The 18,696-nt window shown below is 42.8% G+C and overlaps 1 protein-coding gene across 1 annotated transcript; it reads left to right on the forward strand.

Annotated features, from left to right (window-relative positions):
- The first annotated feature begins 1,969 nt into the window (after positions 1–1,969).
- On the forward strand, positions 1,970–18,071 carry mbd6 (methyl-CpG binding domain protein 6). The gene is made up of 13 exons (XM_067591739.1): positions 1,970–2,585; positions 3,128–3,354; positions 4,281–4,420; positions 5,735–5,837; positions 7,299–7,470; positions 9,148–11,583; positions 12,999–14,014; positions 14,341–14,449; positions 14,636–14,781; positions 14,934–15,695; positions 15,928–15,980; positions 16,108–16,174; positions 16,334–18,071. Exons 3-13 carry the CDS (start codon positions 4,305–4,307, stop codon positions 16,403–16,405), a joined length of 5,052 nt encoding a protein of 1,683 aa, XP_067447840.1. The 5' UTR covers positions 1,970–2,585; positions 3,128–3,354; positions 4,281–4,304; the 3' UTR covers positions 16,406–18,071.
- The last annotated feature ends 625 nt before the right edge of the window (positions 18,072–18,696 follow it).

The raw sequence follows: 18,696 nt of genomic DNA on the forward strand, positions 1-18,696 counted from the left end.
AGCTGCTTTAATTGTGCATACAGTATTACCACACAAATGTTCAATTTTACAAATTACCACAGACTAATTCCCACACAATAAACCTGGAGCCCTAGGGCCCTCTGAGGGTCTGGGGCCCCAGGGTAGTTGGTCTAATTCAGCAAAAATCATGGTATTTGCTCTCTGACATATCATAGACAACGTTAAACACACACAAGCCAGTCAATTACCTAACTTCCATAACAGACATTTCTTTATACAATGTAACATTAAGGTATGTATGGAAGGATTATTTGAGGCACACAGAGAATAAAAGAGTGCCCTGAGCAGCAGTATGAATGTAATATGCAATAATACATTTTACACTTTATTTTAAACATATATAAGTGGATATGTCTTACAATTCTTTTTGTTTTATCATTTAACAGTTTCTTCCCATCTGCCTCATCAGTAATGCCTGAGACCCCACTGACACGGACTCTGTTCCACCCATGGACACTACACTTCATACTAAGGTGAAATCCCATAATCTTATACTTGCACATTTGTGATCTTTGATCTGAATATGATATGTTACATTAACGCAACTTTTTATCATTACAACTGTACTATTATTGTTATTATTAATATTATTAATTGCACACTGCATGTACTGTTTACTCCTGGTCAATATTTTGTACATTTCATTTCATTCTGTTCAGTTTAAAATTTAAACCTTTAGCAGCTCTTCTTGCTTAGAATATCTTACATATTCTTACATGTATTTGATGGTAAATTTCTTTCTTTCTTTTTTATATGATCAGGATTACTTAATTTTGTGTATATCTTTTGACTGTTATGCATCACAACACCAAGGCAAATTCCTTGTATGTGCAAACCTACTTGACAATAAACCTGATTCTGATTTATCTCTGTATCTTGATAACAATGTGTTATTCAGCATAGGTGAAGGAGGACTGCAAACAGACTTGTTTGTTTCATCAACCTCTTCATTACACCAAACTAGACTTAACATTGTACATTGCATTCAACCTCCACTGTTACATAATTTAATTATTTATTGCACATGTCACATTTAATTTTTGCAACATTTCTTTGTCCACAGCACGGTCCATATTTCCTTTGTGCAGTCAATATTTCATTTCAAGTTTTAAATCCCATTTCAAAACTATTATTATTCCATTCTGTACATAGATTTTCATTTTAGTACTACTTTGTTTATTTTATTATTTCATTATTATTATTACCTTACTCTTGTTATATTTATCTATGTTGCGTTTGTGGGAGCAAACGCCAAGACTAGTTCTTTGTATGCTTGCATACTTGACCAATAAACGGATTCTGATTCTGATTTAAACAGCATTGTGCTGAATCGAAGCCCAACGTTTTCGACTTGCGCCGTCATCAGGGGCCAAACAGGAATACTGGGTTGAAAACCACTTTTTAAAATACATTTCCAGACATCACAAGGCATCCTATAAGATAATCACATCATTTGGTAATCAAGCCATCATCTGTTTGCTTTACACATAATGGCAATGGCTAACATTCAGCACACACAGATGCACGAGTCCATTATTCTGTCATTATCATGTCCTCTATCAAGCAGCTTTATTGAAACAAATATACTAGTTCACAACACCTTGTGTATACAACTTGAGTCCACAATCACAAAGACGCCAGGGGGACTAAAATATCTTGTAAAGCTCACAGTGGTTATATGTTTTAACAGCTTTTTTTGTTTCTACATTCAAATATTGAAGAAATATATTGTTTTATATGGACAGTCAGCTCTGAAAAGTTTGGCTTTTTGCTTTAGAAGAAGTTTGGTTTGTGAATATAGAATTTGGCCAAAATATTAAGCAAATTAGTCAAAGGGAACTGCGAACAGAGACTCCTGCCATATTCAGTAAACGTCTATCAAGATGCTCTGCTCCGTACTGATGTCTGTCTGGAACACTACAAAGGTCCCGTTGCATGTCGGGTACACTACTCCCTGGGAGCTGACTGCGCATGCCCGACAGAAAACTCCATTATTTTTTTTGCTCGGAATCTGTAAGAAAAAAAAACACAGTGGGCAACTGTGAATTCGGGATTACATGGGTCGTTATGGTTGTCGGGATATATTTGAATATAAACGGGTTTAACAGAGCACAGGCCAAAGCAGCGGCTGGATAAGTGCGCAGGCAGCGGGGCGTCCTGCAGCCTGGCCGGGACGCTGTTAGCTCTGATAGCCTAGCTGGTTGCTCCGACAGCCAGGGCGCAGTAAAATGAAGCGTTACTGCCCTTTGTTTTTAACTCGGACTGGCAGACGGTGTACAAACGCTGACCGCCGGTCGCGCTAATACGCTATTTGAAAGAGAGAGAGATTTATTTCATGGTTATTTATTAACGTATGAACCGTTTTCAAAACATTATTTGGCTAGTCCGTTAGCCAGCCAGCTAGCTAGCTAGCTAGCTCACTCTTGATTATCCCGCGAGCAGAGAAAAGCGAAGAGTCCAAAAACTTCGCCAACACGGAGAGAGAGAGAGAGAGAGAGCCTGACGCAGAGAAAGGTTTATAGGTCCTGCTGCTGACACTAACGTTAGCTCACGGCTGTCAATAAGTAAGTGCAAGCTTTGTTATCTGATGCATAGTATTGTGCATGGCTCGTTTTGTCGTAAGAGTTTTGCAGCGGAGTGTTTTGTGCGCCTGACAGCTGTCACGACAACATAGTACAAAGTAGGGTGAGCTTAGCTGCTAGCCTAGCTGTTAGCCTGCCGTCTATCAGTCGTGTAGTTTGAGAGATTTTCTTCCATGACAGACTTTTACCTCAACTACGAATTCTTTTAAGATCTTATTTCAAGCTCCTTTCATGTCGCTGCCTTGTTGGCTTGCAAGTTGGTTAGTGTTGTATAAGGCAGCTGCTTATATTGTAGCAGAACATCCAGTAAACCACGGGCCTATCCAAACACACCCTCCCACTTCAAAGTAGCCGCAGCTTCTTCTGAACTTGTGTTCTTTCTATGAGAGAGATGCATCTGTGATTTGGTTTCTGAAGTGCCTTTTGGATCACATCATTTGCAGGAAATGGTTTATTTGATGACTTGTTTAACCCCCGAGATCTCATTGTCATGTTACATAATCCACCTCCACTTTTCTTCGCAGGCTCTCCATCTTCATCTAAGTCCCTTACTCTGATGTGAACTTAGCAAATACATCTGCAGGAGTCATCCTCTGAGTTGAGGATCTGCCTCCTAGCTTGGGCAGTTCAGGTGTTTTGGGGCATCAAGTCAGGTTTTACTGGCAGTCTGTGTGCTTCTAACCCACCAGCATGTACATTGGACAGTGGATACCCTAGCCAAAACAGGTCCTGGCTTCCCAAAGATGACAAGGTATGCAACATTTTATTTTTTTAAATTATTACTTTACCTTGACAGTGAGTTTATTTTTTTGCCATGGCCACACCCAGTGATTTGTGTTCATAATGTTGAAGACAACTTTCTGTTGAGGCTTGAATTGTCAGGAGCACAGATGTAAGGGAAGTAAATGTTAGTAACTTTGTCAGACCTTTTTGGGCATGTGGAGGACACCTGGATAATATAGTCTCATTGAACTGGCATTGAAATAATCCAAAACATGTAATGAACAGCCTGTATTTCGTGTATCCTTAATGATTCTGGCAGATTTCAGCATTTTACCAAGGCTAGATTTAGTAATATTTGGTATTTGACGTTGACACTGGGTGTTATGTAATCAGATGAACATGGGCCTCACATTTGGCATGCAGGTTGCTTTAATTAGAACATTGATATCCTGAAGAGCTGCAGCTGCAGAGACATTAGTTCGTCCATTTATGCATGTATTTATTTACTTATTTAGTGCCTCACACTGAGCCGCAGCAAACTATACTGATACATGCAACAATCTATATTTGCATGTATGCACATTTTCAAAAGAAGTTGAGTTGTTGACATGGGGCAATAAAAATAAACTTGACTTGACTATTGCAAAGCTCTTTGTAACAGAGTTGCATGTTATAAGCACATGCAGAGTGTAATTCCAAAATGACGTTCAAATGTGATGCGTATTGAGCACTACTGAAGCTGTAAGACATCTTTAACTTATAACTTGAACATGAACAATTTGCAACAACAAATGAATAGATTTTAGACAATGACATTGACTCTCCAGATAGTGAACAATGTAATATTCCAGCAAAAGGAATATATCCTGTGGCTTCTTGGATAAATGAAACTTCATTTGAAGGGATTGAAGAATAGATATGTTAATACCTTGCTGCTTCTTATTACTTTTTAAGGTGCTGGCAGGCCGCAGTTACAAAATGATGGGAGGCAGTGACACTGTCAGTGGGGACAAGGATGGGGTCCACACCGCTGCAATACACATCCCCATCGGCTGGCAGAGGAGAGTGGAGGGTGGGCAGGTGATCTATGTCAGGTGCGTTGGTTCAGTTGAACAGAAAGCACGTGCAGATGTATTGTTGATGTATATAAATGTCTGAACAAATGATCTTGATTTTTAACATTTATGAATATATACATATATGAATGTGTACCTGTGTGAGCCACATATTTCATTGTGATGAAGAGAAAGTGCTTAGTGATATTTTTTCCAACATATTTGGTGGATATTACCAGGAAAGATAACTGTAGCCTCTGCGACTTAAGTTTTAGAAATTTGCTCAAAGTAGTTTTTGCTTTACCCCCAAAAATCAGACTTTTTCCTTGTTTCCTTCGGGCAACATCAGGGCAGAAGAGGTTACATACTTATTGTTTTCTAGTATGGACACGTATTTCCTTGAATAGTGACTTAGGTCTAGCAAAAAAATAATATTAGTAAAAGTATAAAGTATGTAAAATATGTAATTTTAATCATGCCATTGCTTAGGATCTATGCTCCACTCTGTCTCAGGAGAAAGATTTTTTTAAAAGAAGAATTTAAAAAAAATTATGCAGCAATGATATTGTTAATATAATGTAACTGCAGCTTATTTGTATGAAGACTGTAACCTTGATTTGCTATCATATAAGTCACTAATGTGAAATAAATAAATATAGACATTTTGGAAAATACACTCAATTGCTTTCTTGCCCAGAGATAGATAAGACGATAATAGTGGCAGATCTCGTGGGTGTTTGGGAACTCAGGCACCCACGAGTTAATTGCGATGACAATTGTCATCTCCCACAGGGAAATCATACTGTGAGGTGACCGTATCAGGAGAATAGAGCATAGCAGAGTTTCAACTGTGTGCTAAACCTGTGTCCATTCATATGTTAAACTGCCTTAGTATCCAATAACTTTCAAGCTGAGATTGTTGCAACCTGAAAAACACACCCATTCATTAACTACTAAACCTTAAAAAAAACAGATAAGTGTTTAATACAAGGAAGTTACCTATGTTGGATACCCCCTGGGCAATGATAAATCCAGTGCCTATAAAGAAGATTGATATCTCTCTAATGTCAGTACAGTAAATATGAAGCAACAGCCAGCAGCTGGTTAGCTTAGCATAAAGACTGGAAACAGGGAGAAACAGCTAGCCTGGCTCTGTCCAAAGGTGACAAAATCCACTACTGTCATCAGGGCAAATCCTCAAATCTCAATGACATTTAAGATATGTAAATTCTGAGGTGTGTTGGCAGCTCTGCAACTTAGAACTTCACTGTGCTTTGAATATATTTTTGTTCATATCATTTTCAATTTGCCTTGAGTGTGCTTTTACATTTTGTTACTGTCTTCTTCTTGTAGTCCTAGTGGCACTCCCCTTTCCTCTCTGGACGAGGTCAAGACGTATCTGTTGACTGATGGCACCTGCAAATGTGGTCTGGAGTGTCCACTCGTCATCCAAAAGGTACACTTGGTCTATAAGTTTAAAATCTGTTGTGTGTGTGGTAAGGGTGGTGACCTTTTTGAATGCACTTACACAGTTTTAATCTAAATGTGGTATATATTTGGTACTTTTTATTTTTTTTAAAATCAGTTTGAAACAGTGCAAGGAGAATTTAAATTGCGTGTTATCTCCACTCCTCTACTCAGTCTACACAACAGACTGTACGTCAAACTCAGTCTGTCAAAATCATAAAATTTGCTGACAACACTACTGATCTCAGGCACTGATGAGTCAGTATACAGAAGGGAGGTGGGAGCCCTTGTCAAATGGTGCTCTGAAAACAATCTTGAGCTAAATGTAAGTAAAACCAAAGAGATAGTTATAGACTTTTGGAAAAACAGCAACAAGCTCAATCCGATGGAGATAAACAGGGAAGTGGTTGAAAAGGTGGAGAACTTTAAATTCTTGGGCACAACAATCTCAAACACCCTGAAATGAGAAATTAATATGGACACTATAATTGTGAAATGTCACCAGAGATTGTACTCTTTGTGACAACTGAAGAAGTTCAGGGTTTCTCATGGGGCATTGGTATGTGAATACAACAGCACAGGACAGGGCACAGTTGGGGAGGACAGTGCGCACTGCGGCCAGGTTAGTTGTCTTTGATGTCCCCTCTGTGTCCTCTATCTTTTACTCCTGTATTCAAGGCAAGGCCCTCAGTGTCCTCTGAGCCCTCTCACCCAGCAAATTGTCTTTTTAACTCACTCCTATCAGAGAGAAGATGGCGGTACATTGGTACTAAAACCAGTAGATTTAAAAACGGTACATACCCACCTTGTGGCAATTTGTATACTGAACTCTTAACGATCTTGTGCCCCCCTCCGTTCAGGGTCGTCCATTTAAGTTGTGCACTTTGTATTTGCACAACACAACTGTCCTTTTTAATCTATGTCTGTGATTAGGTTGGTATGTAATGACTGAGATCAGGACGGGGAAAAGGAATATTCTACTCTTTTATTCTTTTTACCTTTTACTTGTGTACTTTTTATCATTATTGGGTATGGAAGAAATTATATGTGTGCATTGTATTGTATTTTGAGCTGCACTGCACCAAAATCCAATCAACTTGTTGAAAGGGCAGCAAAGTATTGATTTCAATTGAAATGAACTAAGCAAAAGAGAGAAAAGTTGTTCAAGGGGTCTTATATTTATATTTAAATAGGCATCTTATTAAAAACTGTAATCTAGGAATTGAACAAAACTCTGCCCATCTCTGCGTGGAATCATGGGTAACATGTCCTTATTAAAACCATGTGTGCTCACAGTCTGTAGTGATTAGCAGTGGTGCTTGAGTGACTGTGAATACATGAGTGTAAAATACCAAAACAGATGCCCTTAACTGTCTTAAATTTGATAAAATTTTATGCGAAGGGTTTACTCTGAATTCTGTCTAATCCTCTTTTATCTTGTATCCTGCAGGTTTTCAACTTCACTGTGGGAGTGAAGGTAGAACAGCACAGCCAGCCGTTAGGCAAAGCAGAGCAGGACATGACCAAACTGTGTAACCACCGCAGGAAAGTGGTAGCAATGGCTGCTCTGTGTCGGAGTATGCAGGCCTCACAGCTGCCCTTTGCCAACCTTCATCATCCAGGTAAATTCTGACACACTACAGATGAGACACGCCACTCTTGTACCCTGCTACTATCAAACATAATCTAACTACATAACAACAAATTAAAATAGCTGTTATATACTGATTCTACATGTTTGCTAAACAGATGCTGATCAGCATATGTATGAAATGTTTTTTTTACATCAGTGTCTCTGTAAGGTGTCTCCAGTTTATTTTTCTACCAAATCTGTTGCTCTTGAGGTTGAGTGTGCTGTGTGCATCGGAGTAATCTCTCACATGATCTCACAAATTTACTCTATGTGGGCGGGAAACGGGAAAGTCAGTATCATCATTGTGGTGGAATGAATTATAGATTAAATTTTAGTTTATGAAAGTATGGGAGGCTGTTATTACTGGGCTTAATCATCCAACCTTGCAGTAAACCATATGCCTCCAACTAGTCTTGCTCTCCCCTCTTTGCCCTCTCCCTATTAAACTTGTTTTGTAGTTTAATAAATGAATTTAATTTAAACGTAAATAACATCAAACAAATGGACGTCCCTAATCCAAATCTGTTCTGTAAACAAAACCATCACTGCTACTCTGAAGCCTGAAGTCATTTTGCTGTCTGGTATGTGTCTGTTGATAAGTCAACTTGAGCTATCAGAGAAATGGTGACATGATTCATAACGTTCAACTAAAGTCCATAAAAGAGCAAGATGGGGTGGGGGTGGGATCTGCTGGAGCAGGCAGATGGTCGGAAATCCTCCAGGAGCAGGTGGGTGTGTGATTGAAAAAACAAGTCCCGTGTAAACTTTTTTTTTTTTCTGATGTGTTGGTCTGTGCTGCAGCTGTCAGCAACACAGAATTGAAACCACTCTACTGCACTCTAAAATGTTCTGGCTCTGTTGATATTTGATATTTTTCATATTCAGCAAAACTTAAGATGTGTGGTTGCTACAATGCTACAGTGTGATGTCTCACAGCTGTTTGTATTTATCAATATATTTTAAATATGAGTCAAAAGTCTTTCAGTTTGCAGAATAGTTCCATCATCTCTTTTGTCTTAATATGTCTGTTTATATTTTGACAATATATGTCAAGACACGACTCCATTTAACTTATTTGGTTCTTTTGTGTGATTTATTTCCTGCTTTCTTGCTAATGGTCACTCAGATAATGCAGATCCACTGTAGTGCACAGACTGTATAGTGTCGGTATAATAACATTAAAATGAACATGATCACTTTGTATATGTGAGGTTAGAAGGAGTTATGAATAATTAAAGTGAAACTAAATTGACTTTTATCAAGTGTTGTTAGATCTCACTCTCCTACTGATTTACACATCACACAGAAATGCATTAAGTGCCCCATAACAGACCCAAAAAACAACCCTTATGACCATGTACAAGGTTTATATGAACACATAAGGTATGCAGGATATATTACCCAAAAAGTACACAGGCTTTTGCAGAGAGTGTTTTGTTTTTGTGTTGCATACTTTGACACCTACACTGCTTGCACATCAACATTTCTAAAACTAAGAGTGGAATGTTTTTCTGCTCATGTTTGGCAGTATCTCTAAGGAAGGGTTCTTAGGAAAAGACATTTTATGAATGTAGAGAAAATGACTTTGGCAGAGCCTGTATTTAAACACTGTCATATTGGAGTAAAAACTGATTAGTAAATGCTTGTTGCGTGTGTCCGTTTCCAGAGGCGAGCAGTGGAGTGGACAGCCGCAATCCAAAGAGGGCCGATGTGGAGCGGGAAGAAGACGACCGTGGCATCTACCATCCCAAACTCCATCCAGTTCCAGCTCGACCTCAAAACAGCCTCCACTCGAACCCCTGCGCCAGCCCTAAATCCTCCCACCAGTTTATTTACCCTTACAATGGTTCCTCCCCGGTCCTTCACACAGGCACAAACTCTCACCATCCCCTAGATGCTTTGAGAAGGCATCACCATCCTCCTCCTCTCCCTATGTCCTCCGCCGCTTCCTCCAGCTCCTCATTCCCAGCTTACAGTGCTGCCCAGAGGTCACCCCGCACTCCCACACCTCAGAATGTCAGTCAAGGTCAAAGAACTCCCAAAACCCCAGAGACTCCGGGTTCTCCTCGGTTAGGGCCCCTCTCTTCACCTCCTCCTTCTTCCCCTATGAACCTGGGTGGAGGAGGAAGAGGAGCACAGACTCACGCTCATCATCCTCATGGTGTCATTGTGGGAGGCTCCCCCCTCTCTCCATCTTCTTCCCTCTCTCCCTCTGTCCTTAACATGAACTGTGTGTCTCCTCACCAGCGGTCCCGCCACCCTTCGGCCTCTCCCTCCCCTCTCTATGAGCAGGGAGGAGGCTCAACAGCAGCAGAAGGAGGAGGACTGATGGGAAGTAACTTGCCTCAGAGGAGGAAATCCAGCTCTTCCTCTCCACACTCCCCTCTCCCCTGTGGCTCCCCAAACCCCAGTCCCCACTTCCCCAAGTACAAGCTGGAAGACATCTTGGAGCAGTTTAAGAACTCAGGCAACAGCAGCACTAATAACCATCACATCCTAATCCCTACTAACCCCTCTTTACTGACCAACCAAAGCAGTAGCAACCCTCATGCTCTCTCCATGAAACCCTCAAAGAGTGCCATGAGTCCGACTCCCAGCACAGGACCACCAGCTTTTGGGTTGAACTCCACAGGGCCCTCTAGTTTACCTCTGGGGCCATATCTGAACCATCACCACAGCCACCAGGGCAAGATGCCACACCCAGCTTCTTTCCCTGCAAGTAGCCTGCTCTCTGCAGCTGCTAAGGCTCAACTGGCTAACCAGATAACCCAGGGCCAGAGCTCAAATGTGGCCAGCAGCCAGGTGAGCTTGCCGTCTTCTCTGGAGGTCTTGAAAGAGGCGCAGCAGCAACAGTCATCAAAGGTAACAAACAGCACTTTACATAACAGCCACCCTCCCTCCTCCATCGCTTCTACTAGGCCGCCCCAGCTCTCCCTTGCAGCAGCCTCCTCCGTCCTCTTTCCTCCATCCCACCCTCTGGCCCAATCCCTGGCTTCCTCCTTGCCCCACACGCCTCCCACAGCAGAGCGCAATGCGTCGCACAGGAAGAGGCAACGGCGATCTCCCACAGTACTCAGCATGCTAAGAGACACGCAGCATTTGGCTAATGGGCCGCGGAAGACCCCACCAGGAGACGCCGCTTCCGCTACCGTTATCAACCTATCCTCCTCTTCCTTCCCTTCCTCCCCGCACTCTTCCTCTACCTCACCTGTGCAGAACCAGAACGCTGTCATGTTAGAAAACCATCATCATCTCCTCCCTGGGCAGACACCCAGGCTCCCTGCTCCTCGTCAGACAGCACACCTTTCCAGGCCTCCTCGACAAAGCGAGGCTCTGGATTTCACTACAGGCCTGACACCTGCACCTCTTGGCTTGGATCCTCCAAACCAGCCTCTGTCTGCTCTGTTACATCTGCTCAGTGTGCAGAGCGCACAGGCCTCAGCATCCAACTCCGCTTCAACTCAGCCAGGATCTGTGCCTGTTGAAGAAGGTGGACACACTAATAAAAGGAGCCCCAGACTCTCACCCTCTTCTCCTCATTCTAATGTCAGGCACCCACAGACTCTGTCACCGTGCCGAACCACTAACACTAATGCTCTACCCCTGGTGCCACAGCCGCTTTCTCCTCCCACCTCCTCTCAGTTCATATCAGTGCAGTCTCAATCACAGCCTCAGTCTGCTAAATCAAGTCCTCTACAGAGACATTCTCCTGCTTCAACAGTGCTGCCAAACTCAAATTTAGCTTTACACAACAGCAGCAGCCCTTTTCAGGGTATGTCCCCGACTCCATCAGACAAGCATCAACCAACTGAGAACCACATTCCTAAAATTGACTCTGTTTCTCAGGCACCTTTGCGGGAAGCATCACCACAGGGCATTGTAGCAACAGAGATTGGCATTAACAGCATGGCTACATCTGAGGACCTGAGTCATCCTCAAAGCAGTGTCTCTATGGCGATATCCACCTCCCCGAAGCCACTTGATCTTAGCAACCATGTCCTGGCCCTTCTTGCAGCATCCTCCACTGTGCCCCAGGGGGAGGGCAGCTCCTCCGACCGTACAGCTGATGTTGTGTTGTCTTCCCAAGGAAACCACAATGCAGGTGCGAATATTTTTCAGTTTTGAAGTGCTGTGATTTTAGTGAACTTTTGAATGCATATTAAAGTCATTTGGTTTGGAGAGATTGGCAATATACTCAAAATGCAGCCATATATACATCAAGATCAGGCTTTACAGATGGCTTTATTTTGTAGGATAGTTAAGGATAAGGGGTACACATTTTTCTCTCATGTTTGCACCTTCTATGTGTGTTGCTCTGGATCAAGTGAGTATATGTGTTTATTTTATTGATGTGTCATTGCTAGCTTGGGAATCTTATGCTGTTTTGTAGCTGACTGCCAGTGTTTAAAGTGTAACAGTCCTAGGTCTGAGCCTAACTCCACCCACTGCATAATTTTGAAAAATGCTAAAAAGTGGGTGAGGAGCTGAGAGGGCGGTGGGAGGGGCTGAGGAGAGGAGAGGGGAAGGGAGGGGAGGAGGGCAGCATGGCTGTGTGAGGCAGTAGGGCAGGAGTTGCTCAGTGACATAATAATAATGAGAGGAAGACAAACAGTGCAACGACATTTAAATGAGCCACAAGTCATTTCGCATTTCGTCCTGTAGCTCTTGAATTCTCCGGCTGTCTGTCCCTGCGGTTATCAGCTGGTAAAATCTTGTTTTAAAACGTTAAATCACAGTGTAACCAGAGCTGTTACTGAACCTGTCCAACCACAGCTCTGCAGCTGTGCTCCGCTGCTGCTCCAGCAGCAGACCTGTCAGCTGAACCTGACAGGACAGACAGTTTCAGCGGAGCTTCAGTTACACCACGATTTAACATTTTAAAACAAGATTTTACCAGCTGATAACCGAAGGAATAGACGATCAGAGAGTTGAAGAGCTGCAGGGCGAGATGTGAGGAGGATTTCTGTTGTGTTGTAGCTGCCAGCAGCTCTTCCTCCCGCAGAAAGTCACAGACGGAGAGACCCCCTCCAACAGGCCAGCCCCACTGTAGCTGCTGTAGCTGCTGTTAGCTCCTGAAGCTAAAACTGTCTCTCTCGATCAGTATATCTTTGAAAATGAGTGCGGGGCTGGGGGAGGTTGATGTTAACGTTCTACCATTTATATAATTTCATGACACAGAGAATTCCCAAACAGTCGACTCTGTCCGCATTGGCTCCGCCTTTTCAGGGCTGATTGTAAACAGCAGTTGAGCCATTTTCAACCTATGAAATGCTGATTCTTACAAATTTGGTGTTAATGTCGATATTAACACCAGTATTGATGTGTTTCATCACAGTAGTCATAATTTAGTTTACAGCTAAAAAGAAAAACAGTTTTAGTTTGCAGTACCTCTTAAATGCTGCCCCAGAGTCAAACACCAAAGAGCTGCAAACCACCCAACTCAAAATCCTTTTATAAAATTGATTAACAAGTCAGATTGAACAGAGGTGAAACATTCATATATCTCTCCCTCCACAGGGCCAGAGGAGCCTGGATGTGTGGACCAGAAGGTCTCCACAGTGACCAAACCTCCAGCAGCCACCAGCCCTGGACCTGCCATCTCCTCTCATCTTGGGGATAATCAGAGTCCTCCTACACCTTCATCTGTGGGCGACTCAACTGCTCCCTTACCTCTGGCAGAGGCCTTCCCCTTCATGAACCAAGAGCAGCTGCTTCAGCTGCTGTCATCCACAGGAGGTCTACCATCCCTCCTGGACCCTACAGTCCTGGCTTTGCACCTGGGGGGGCTGTGGTTGGGTGGGCAACATGCACAGATACCTCCTGCCAATGCTACACCACAACCACCACAGAATCTTGCAGAGCAGCAGCAATCGGAGCAGCAACAGTTACTGATACAACAGCAAGAGACACATCAGCAAAACCAGGATCAGCAACAGAAGCAACAACAAATAAACAACAATCCTCTCTTTCCTTTGTTGCCCTTGTTGAGTGGTGCCCAAGGGGAGTTGCCTCTGAACCTTTTGGGCCTGCTGAACCCACTTCCACCTCCAGCCTCAACCCCTACTCAAGGACAGGAAGCTGATTTGGGGTTAACAGAAAAACCTAGCCTTCAGGCTCTGCTTATGGCCTCCTTGTTGCTTGGGCAACAGCAGGCGCATTTGTTACCCCTATCTGGGCTGAGTCAGTTGAGTCAGGTCAGCTTGGAAGTTCCTCTCCAGCAGCCACAGCAGATCCCCACCACATTGGAGGGCCTCACCCTGGATAAGACCTCTGGCCTCCTGGATCCATCAACCCTACATGGCTCGGGGCTCTTGGAGGTCTCCCAGGGCCTTCTCCCCCTTCCTCCAGGAGCTGAGGGCTCTCTCCAAGCTCTGCAGTCTTTGCTCCTTCCTGCCGCTCTTCCTCCTCCCCATGCAGCCTTTCTGCCCCTCAGCCCCGCCCTACTCACTGCTGCCCTGAGCTCAGCTGAGCTCCACCCACCTCCCCACACCCAATTAGCTCCCACACAGCAAACCCAACATACCCAACCTCAGGTAGGCTCCCCTGTCTCCTTCAGCTCCTTCCTCTGAGCTTCTCCTAGTTTCCACAGAAAAACCTATGAGCTCATTTCCTTAACTGCTCCATTGTTTCCCTCTCTGTTAGTTGCAAACAAAAAACATTTTCCTTTACTACTAAAACTTGTTTTTCTCTAACCCATTTTAAAATGGAGCCCTCACTACATTTTGAAACAATTTTGCATGAAAAAATGTTAACAATTCTCACATCCAAGTCATCTGACTGTTGTCTCTACATTTCTTTTCTCTGATTCACCATAATTTATTCATGTGAAACTCTAATACTCTACTCAACATGTGTGCAGGTACCTACTGATGCTGGTGTTGACACCCTCATCCCCCTATCTCTACAAGGCAAGGACAACCCCATCCTCCAACAGTTACTACCCACTTTGCTTAACCCTGCTGTATTAGGTGAGTTAGTGCCCACCCTCCGTAACACTTAAGATTACATTCAGGCCATATAATAGTTTTCAGTACTATGTTAGGAATTAAAGACATGACATTAACGAAGACCAACTGTTCTCACTGTTAATGCTTGAAACATTGAGGACATACTGTAGCAATAACCAGTGCTTCTACGAACTTTGTCTTTTGTAGGAGATCTTTCTGGCATCGCAGGCCTCCATAACATGGTGGGACTTGGAGCAGGTTCCATCCTCCTACCCCCAGTCCAGACCTCTGCTTTGGGCATGCCTCTGCTGCAGGGTCCTGATGGAGCCATCAACTTGCTCAACAATATACAGGTTGGTAATTGACATGTAGCTTAGTGGATGTAGTACATCAAAAGTTAATAAATGGGGATAATTTGCTTTATGGTTGTTTTGCGTTGTTTGATCCAAACAATTCTTTTGGGATCTTTTGACTTTTACTGATTGCTTCAACTTTTTTCCTCCAGCTTAACCTTGCACCTCCCTCAGAAGGAGAGAAGCCAGTCCTGTTGCAGGAAACACAAAGCCCCGCCCCACAGGAAGACATTCCAGCCAGTCAGATCGCTCCCGAAGTGGTCCCCAGTCCTGTTCCACCTCCTGCCCCTGCCCAAGAACCTTCCCCACCCCCACAGCGAGGATCTGAGGGCAGGTCTGTTATCGATCCTTACACCTCTTTCATGGACACGATTTATACCTCCTTCCTTCAAGTCAATGCTAAAGAGCAGGAGGACGGGGCCCACTTGGGGCCATCTGACCCTACTTCACCCTTCTGTGCCTTACCGCCGGTTTCTTTCCCTGTGGAGCACCATACCCCGTCCACCTCTGTCCCAACTCTGCCCCAGGCAAGTGCCCCAGTCTCCCTCAGCCCACGTCGGGCTTGTTCCCTCCGCAACCCTGACTTATCCCGACTCAGCCTGGAAGCAGCTGCCCATTCGCCAGCCCAGGGGACGCCCAAACCCACTGAGGACGGGGCTACGTCACCCTTACAAAGGAAACCGGTCATGGTAGAGGGACATACCCATCCAGAGCCTCCTCTGCCACCCATATACTTGGAGGAGGCTAAGACAGACTGTACTGGGCCAGCTGCAGCTGTGTGCCCCTATGTGGAGGCAGGGGTGGATAGGCAGGGACATATTCCACAGGCGGGGTACCTTAGTCCCAGGGATGGTTGCAGTGGGAGGCCCAATGAGGAGACAGCTGGGACATTGCTGCACACCGAACAGGGAAGGGTGAGTGTCTGGATGTTCTGTTTCCTTCAAACTCAAAGGCAACATTTTATATCACAAAGTTGGGACTGTATTAGAGAAGTACACATTGATTGCATGGGAATAAACGGGGGTTAATAGACACCTAGCAGGTTAATCCGACCATTAGTAGAGGGACGTTGCATTGTGATCGACTTGAATGGCTGCATTTTTAAGCCACTGATAGATGACTTTATGTCTGATTGTACCTTCCTAGGATCAAGCAGGAGCAGTGGGGGGAGCCAGAAGAGGAAGGAAAAGGAAACAAACGTAAGTTGTCTTATCAGTGGTTCATTTCTCAGACATTATATGAGCAGTGAATCACCTGGATAAATCCATATCTGGTTGCACTGTAATCTATCAATGCATGATCATAATCTGTTATTTTGTGTGTCAGGCTACAGAATGTGTTAGAAGACTTCAGAGACATGGATGCTACAGCACTAGAGGAAACCAAGGCTACGGTAAGACCCTACCCCCCCCTCACAGATCTACAGTACTGGTTTAACTCTCAGCAGTACTGGTTGTTGATTACTCTCACTGGTGTCATTGACCTGTTTTGAGTCAGACTCCTTCCACCATAGTCTGTTTTCTGTCTTAAATGTTTCTGTCTCTTGTTCCAGACAGCACTGCTGAAGCCTGAGAGGTCAGTCCGTGGCAGGAGGAGACGAGGCGCAAGGTCTCAGAGGCAGTGATTGGTGGAGGGAGCTGTCAGTCAGAGCTGTTCACCAATCAAAGGCGGCCAGACGCCTCTCTTTTCCCCTCCATTTCTCCATCATCACCACTGTTATGACCTTTTCTTAAAAATTCAACTGCACTAATATTATGCCGTTGTCATGTCAACCATTGTTATGGCAACCACTATGGAAAAAAAAAAACATAGGAGAGATCTAGTCTGAAAAATTAATTTATAAAAAGTGAAAAAAATTTGAAGAGAAATGTGGATACTTTTTCACTTAGGTCTTCTCATAGGTCTAGTTCACAGAATAATGGTTGCTTGACGTGATCAGAGATCTGTTAATTATGGTTGATGTTAGAATTATATCAATGAGAAAACACAAAAAATAACAAGTACTGTTTTCTTCTCATCAGTGTGTTACTGTGAGTCAGGATAAAGCCCATCTACTTGAACGATGCTCTCTGTTGAAAGTGTGTGTGTATGTGTGTGTCTTTTAATGTGTCTGAGTGTGTGTTGGACAACAGTGCTATTACTGAGCCCCTCACTGTCCGACCGTGGTTTAGTTGAATTTATTATAATTTAATGAACGAGACCGTCTGTTAGTAAGGTAAAGGGCTCTTTGCAGAGACACACAGCGGTTGTATTTCAAAAAAACAAAAAAAATGTTCCTAATGTTTTCAGAAGGTGCTGAAAGAGAACATTAGACGATCAGACTTGAGTTTCTTTTTTTTCTTTCACAGTATGAAATAGTCAAGAAAATCAAGAAAATAATTCGGTTCACCCCAGCAGGTTTCTGAAATTCCTTAAGCCAGTTTACATCAACCACTGGTCACACTTAAAGAAAATAACTGTTATCATGACTCCACATGTCCTGCCAGATGCCCTTAATATTTTGTTCATCGCTAATAATTTTATGAACTGAGAAAACATTTAATGTTTGTACAACTTTTAATCATGTCGGTAGTCGCCATGGTAACCCAACAGCTCACAAGTAAATTTGACAACATCCAGTTTGTGACATTTGCAAAGTCCACCGTCTCAATACACATCATCTGTCACACCTCAGCAGCCCGCTGACATTTCACATGCTGTTATTCGTTGCTGTGAAGAACCGTGTGACAGAAGATTAATAAATATCTGTTGACTTAACTCCCGCCCCGACTTCACTCTCCGGCAAAATGTTGAATTTTTAAATGAAACATTTGCAGGAACCCCAAGTTTAAAGACAGTACAGTATGTCCTTTTGATTGGTTGAACGAATGGAGGGAAAACGTAAACGCAGAGAGCGATGATGTCTTAACGTGGATCTGTTGAGTCCGTGTGTTACTGTGGATGTGGAGTAATATCCTCCCTCTGTCTCCTCATATCACTGTTTGAGCTCTCCTCCACACACTGCCCTGCCCCAAGAGTACTGGCATCTCTAGCTGTATTTAAAAGAAAAAAAAAAAGAATAAAGAAAAGTGAAAAAGAAAGCAGATTATGCAATTTCTACACTTGGAAATTTGTACATATGTACAGTTAATGTGTTTTATTTTGATTTTATATTGTTAGAGAAAGAGACAAGAGAGAAAACAATGAATTGTGAATTTTTCTGGGAATTGTAATTAAGTATTTTTCTCATTCTACCCCTTGCTTTCAATACTTATGTTTAAAAAGACGATTAAATTGTGGACTGTAGCTTTCTTTTTTATATGGGAGTCTTTTTTATTTAATATTAAACTATTTACAGAAAATGCACCTTGTGTTGATTTGTGTTGTGAAAAGGATGTGAGAAACAAACAAGAGCAGACAAAACAAATATCAAGAACTGTAATATTTGGTACCTTTTTTAAAAGGAAAAGAAGTTTCATCTGCAAAAATGTCAAAAGTCCAGACCAGCCCACTTGAAAATAAGAGTTTTGGTTTGTTAGGTTGAGACTGTTACTCTACGAACAAAATCCAGGTGCAACAGTGTTAAAGCTTTCAGTCATTAGTGCAGAGTCATTGACCTGCAGGAACCCACAAATCCCAGTTTATCATGATGATTTTAATCATGGATCCAGTTTGGATTTTTTGGGTCTCTCTGCAATGCAGGATTGGGCATTTTTAAAAATCCATATGAACAAATTCCTTTAAAAAATTAAATTTACTTAAATTTATAAATCTGGCACAGTCAACTGCAGTTGTTTATATGTATGTTTGGATGCAGATAAACCAATAAGTCGGTCAGACTGTGAAGCCCTGGTAATATATGTGCTGCTCAGTGACTGTTTTTTAGATTGTATTTGTAATGTTCACCGTAAACAAGTATGACAAACATCTTTTTTT

This window comes from Thunnus thynnus, chromosome 6, assembly GCF_963924715.1.
Source record: "Thunnus thynnus chromosome 6, fThuThy2.1, whole genome shotgun sequence".
NCBI classification, from domain to species: domain Eukaryota; kingdom Metazoa; phylum Chordata; class Actinopteri; order Scombriformes; family Scombridae; genus Thunnus; species Thunnus thynnus.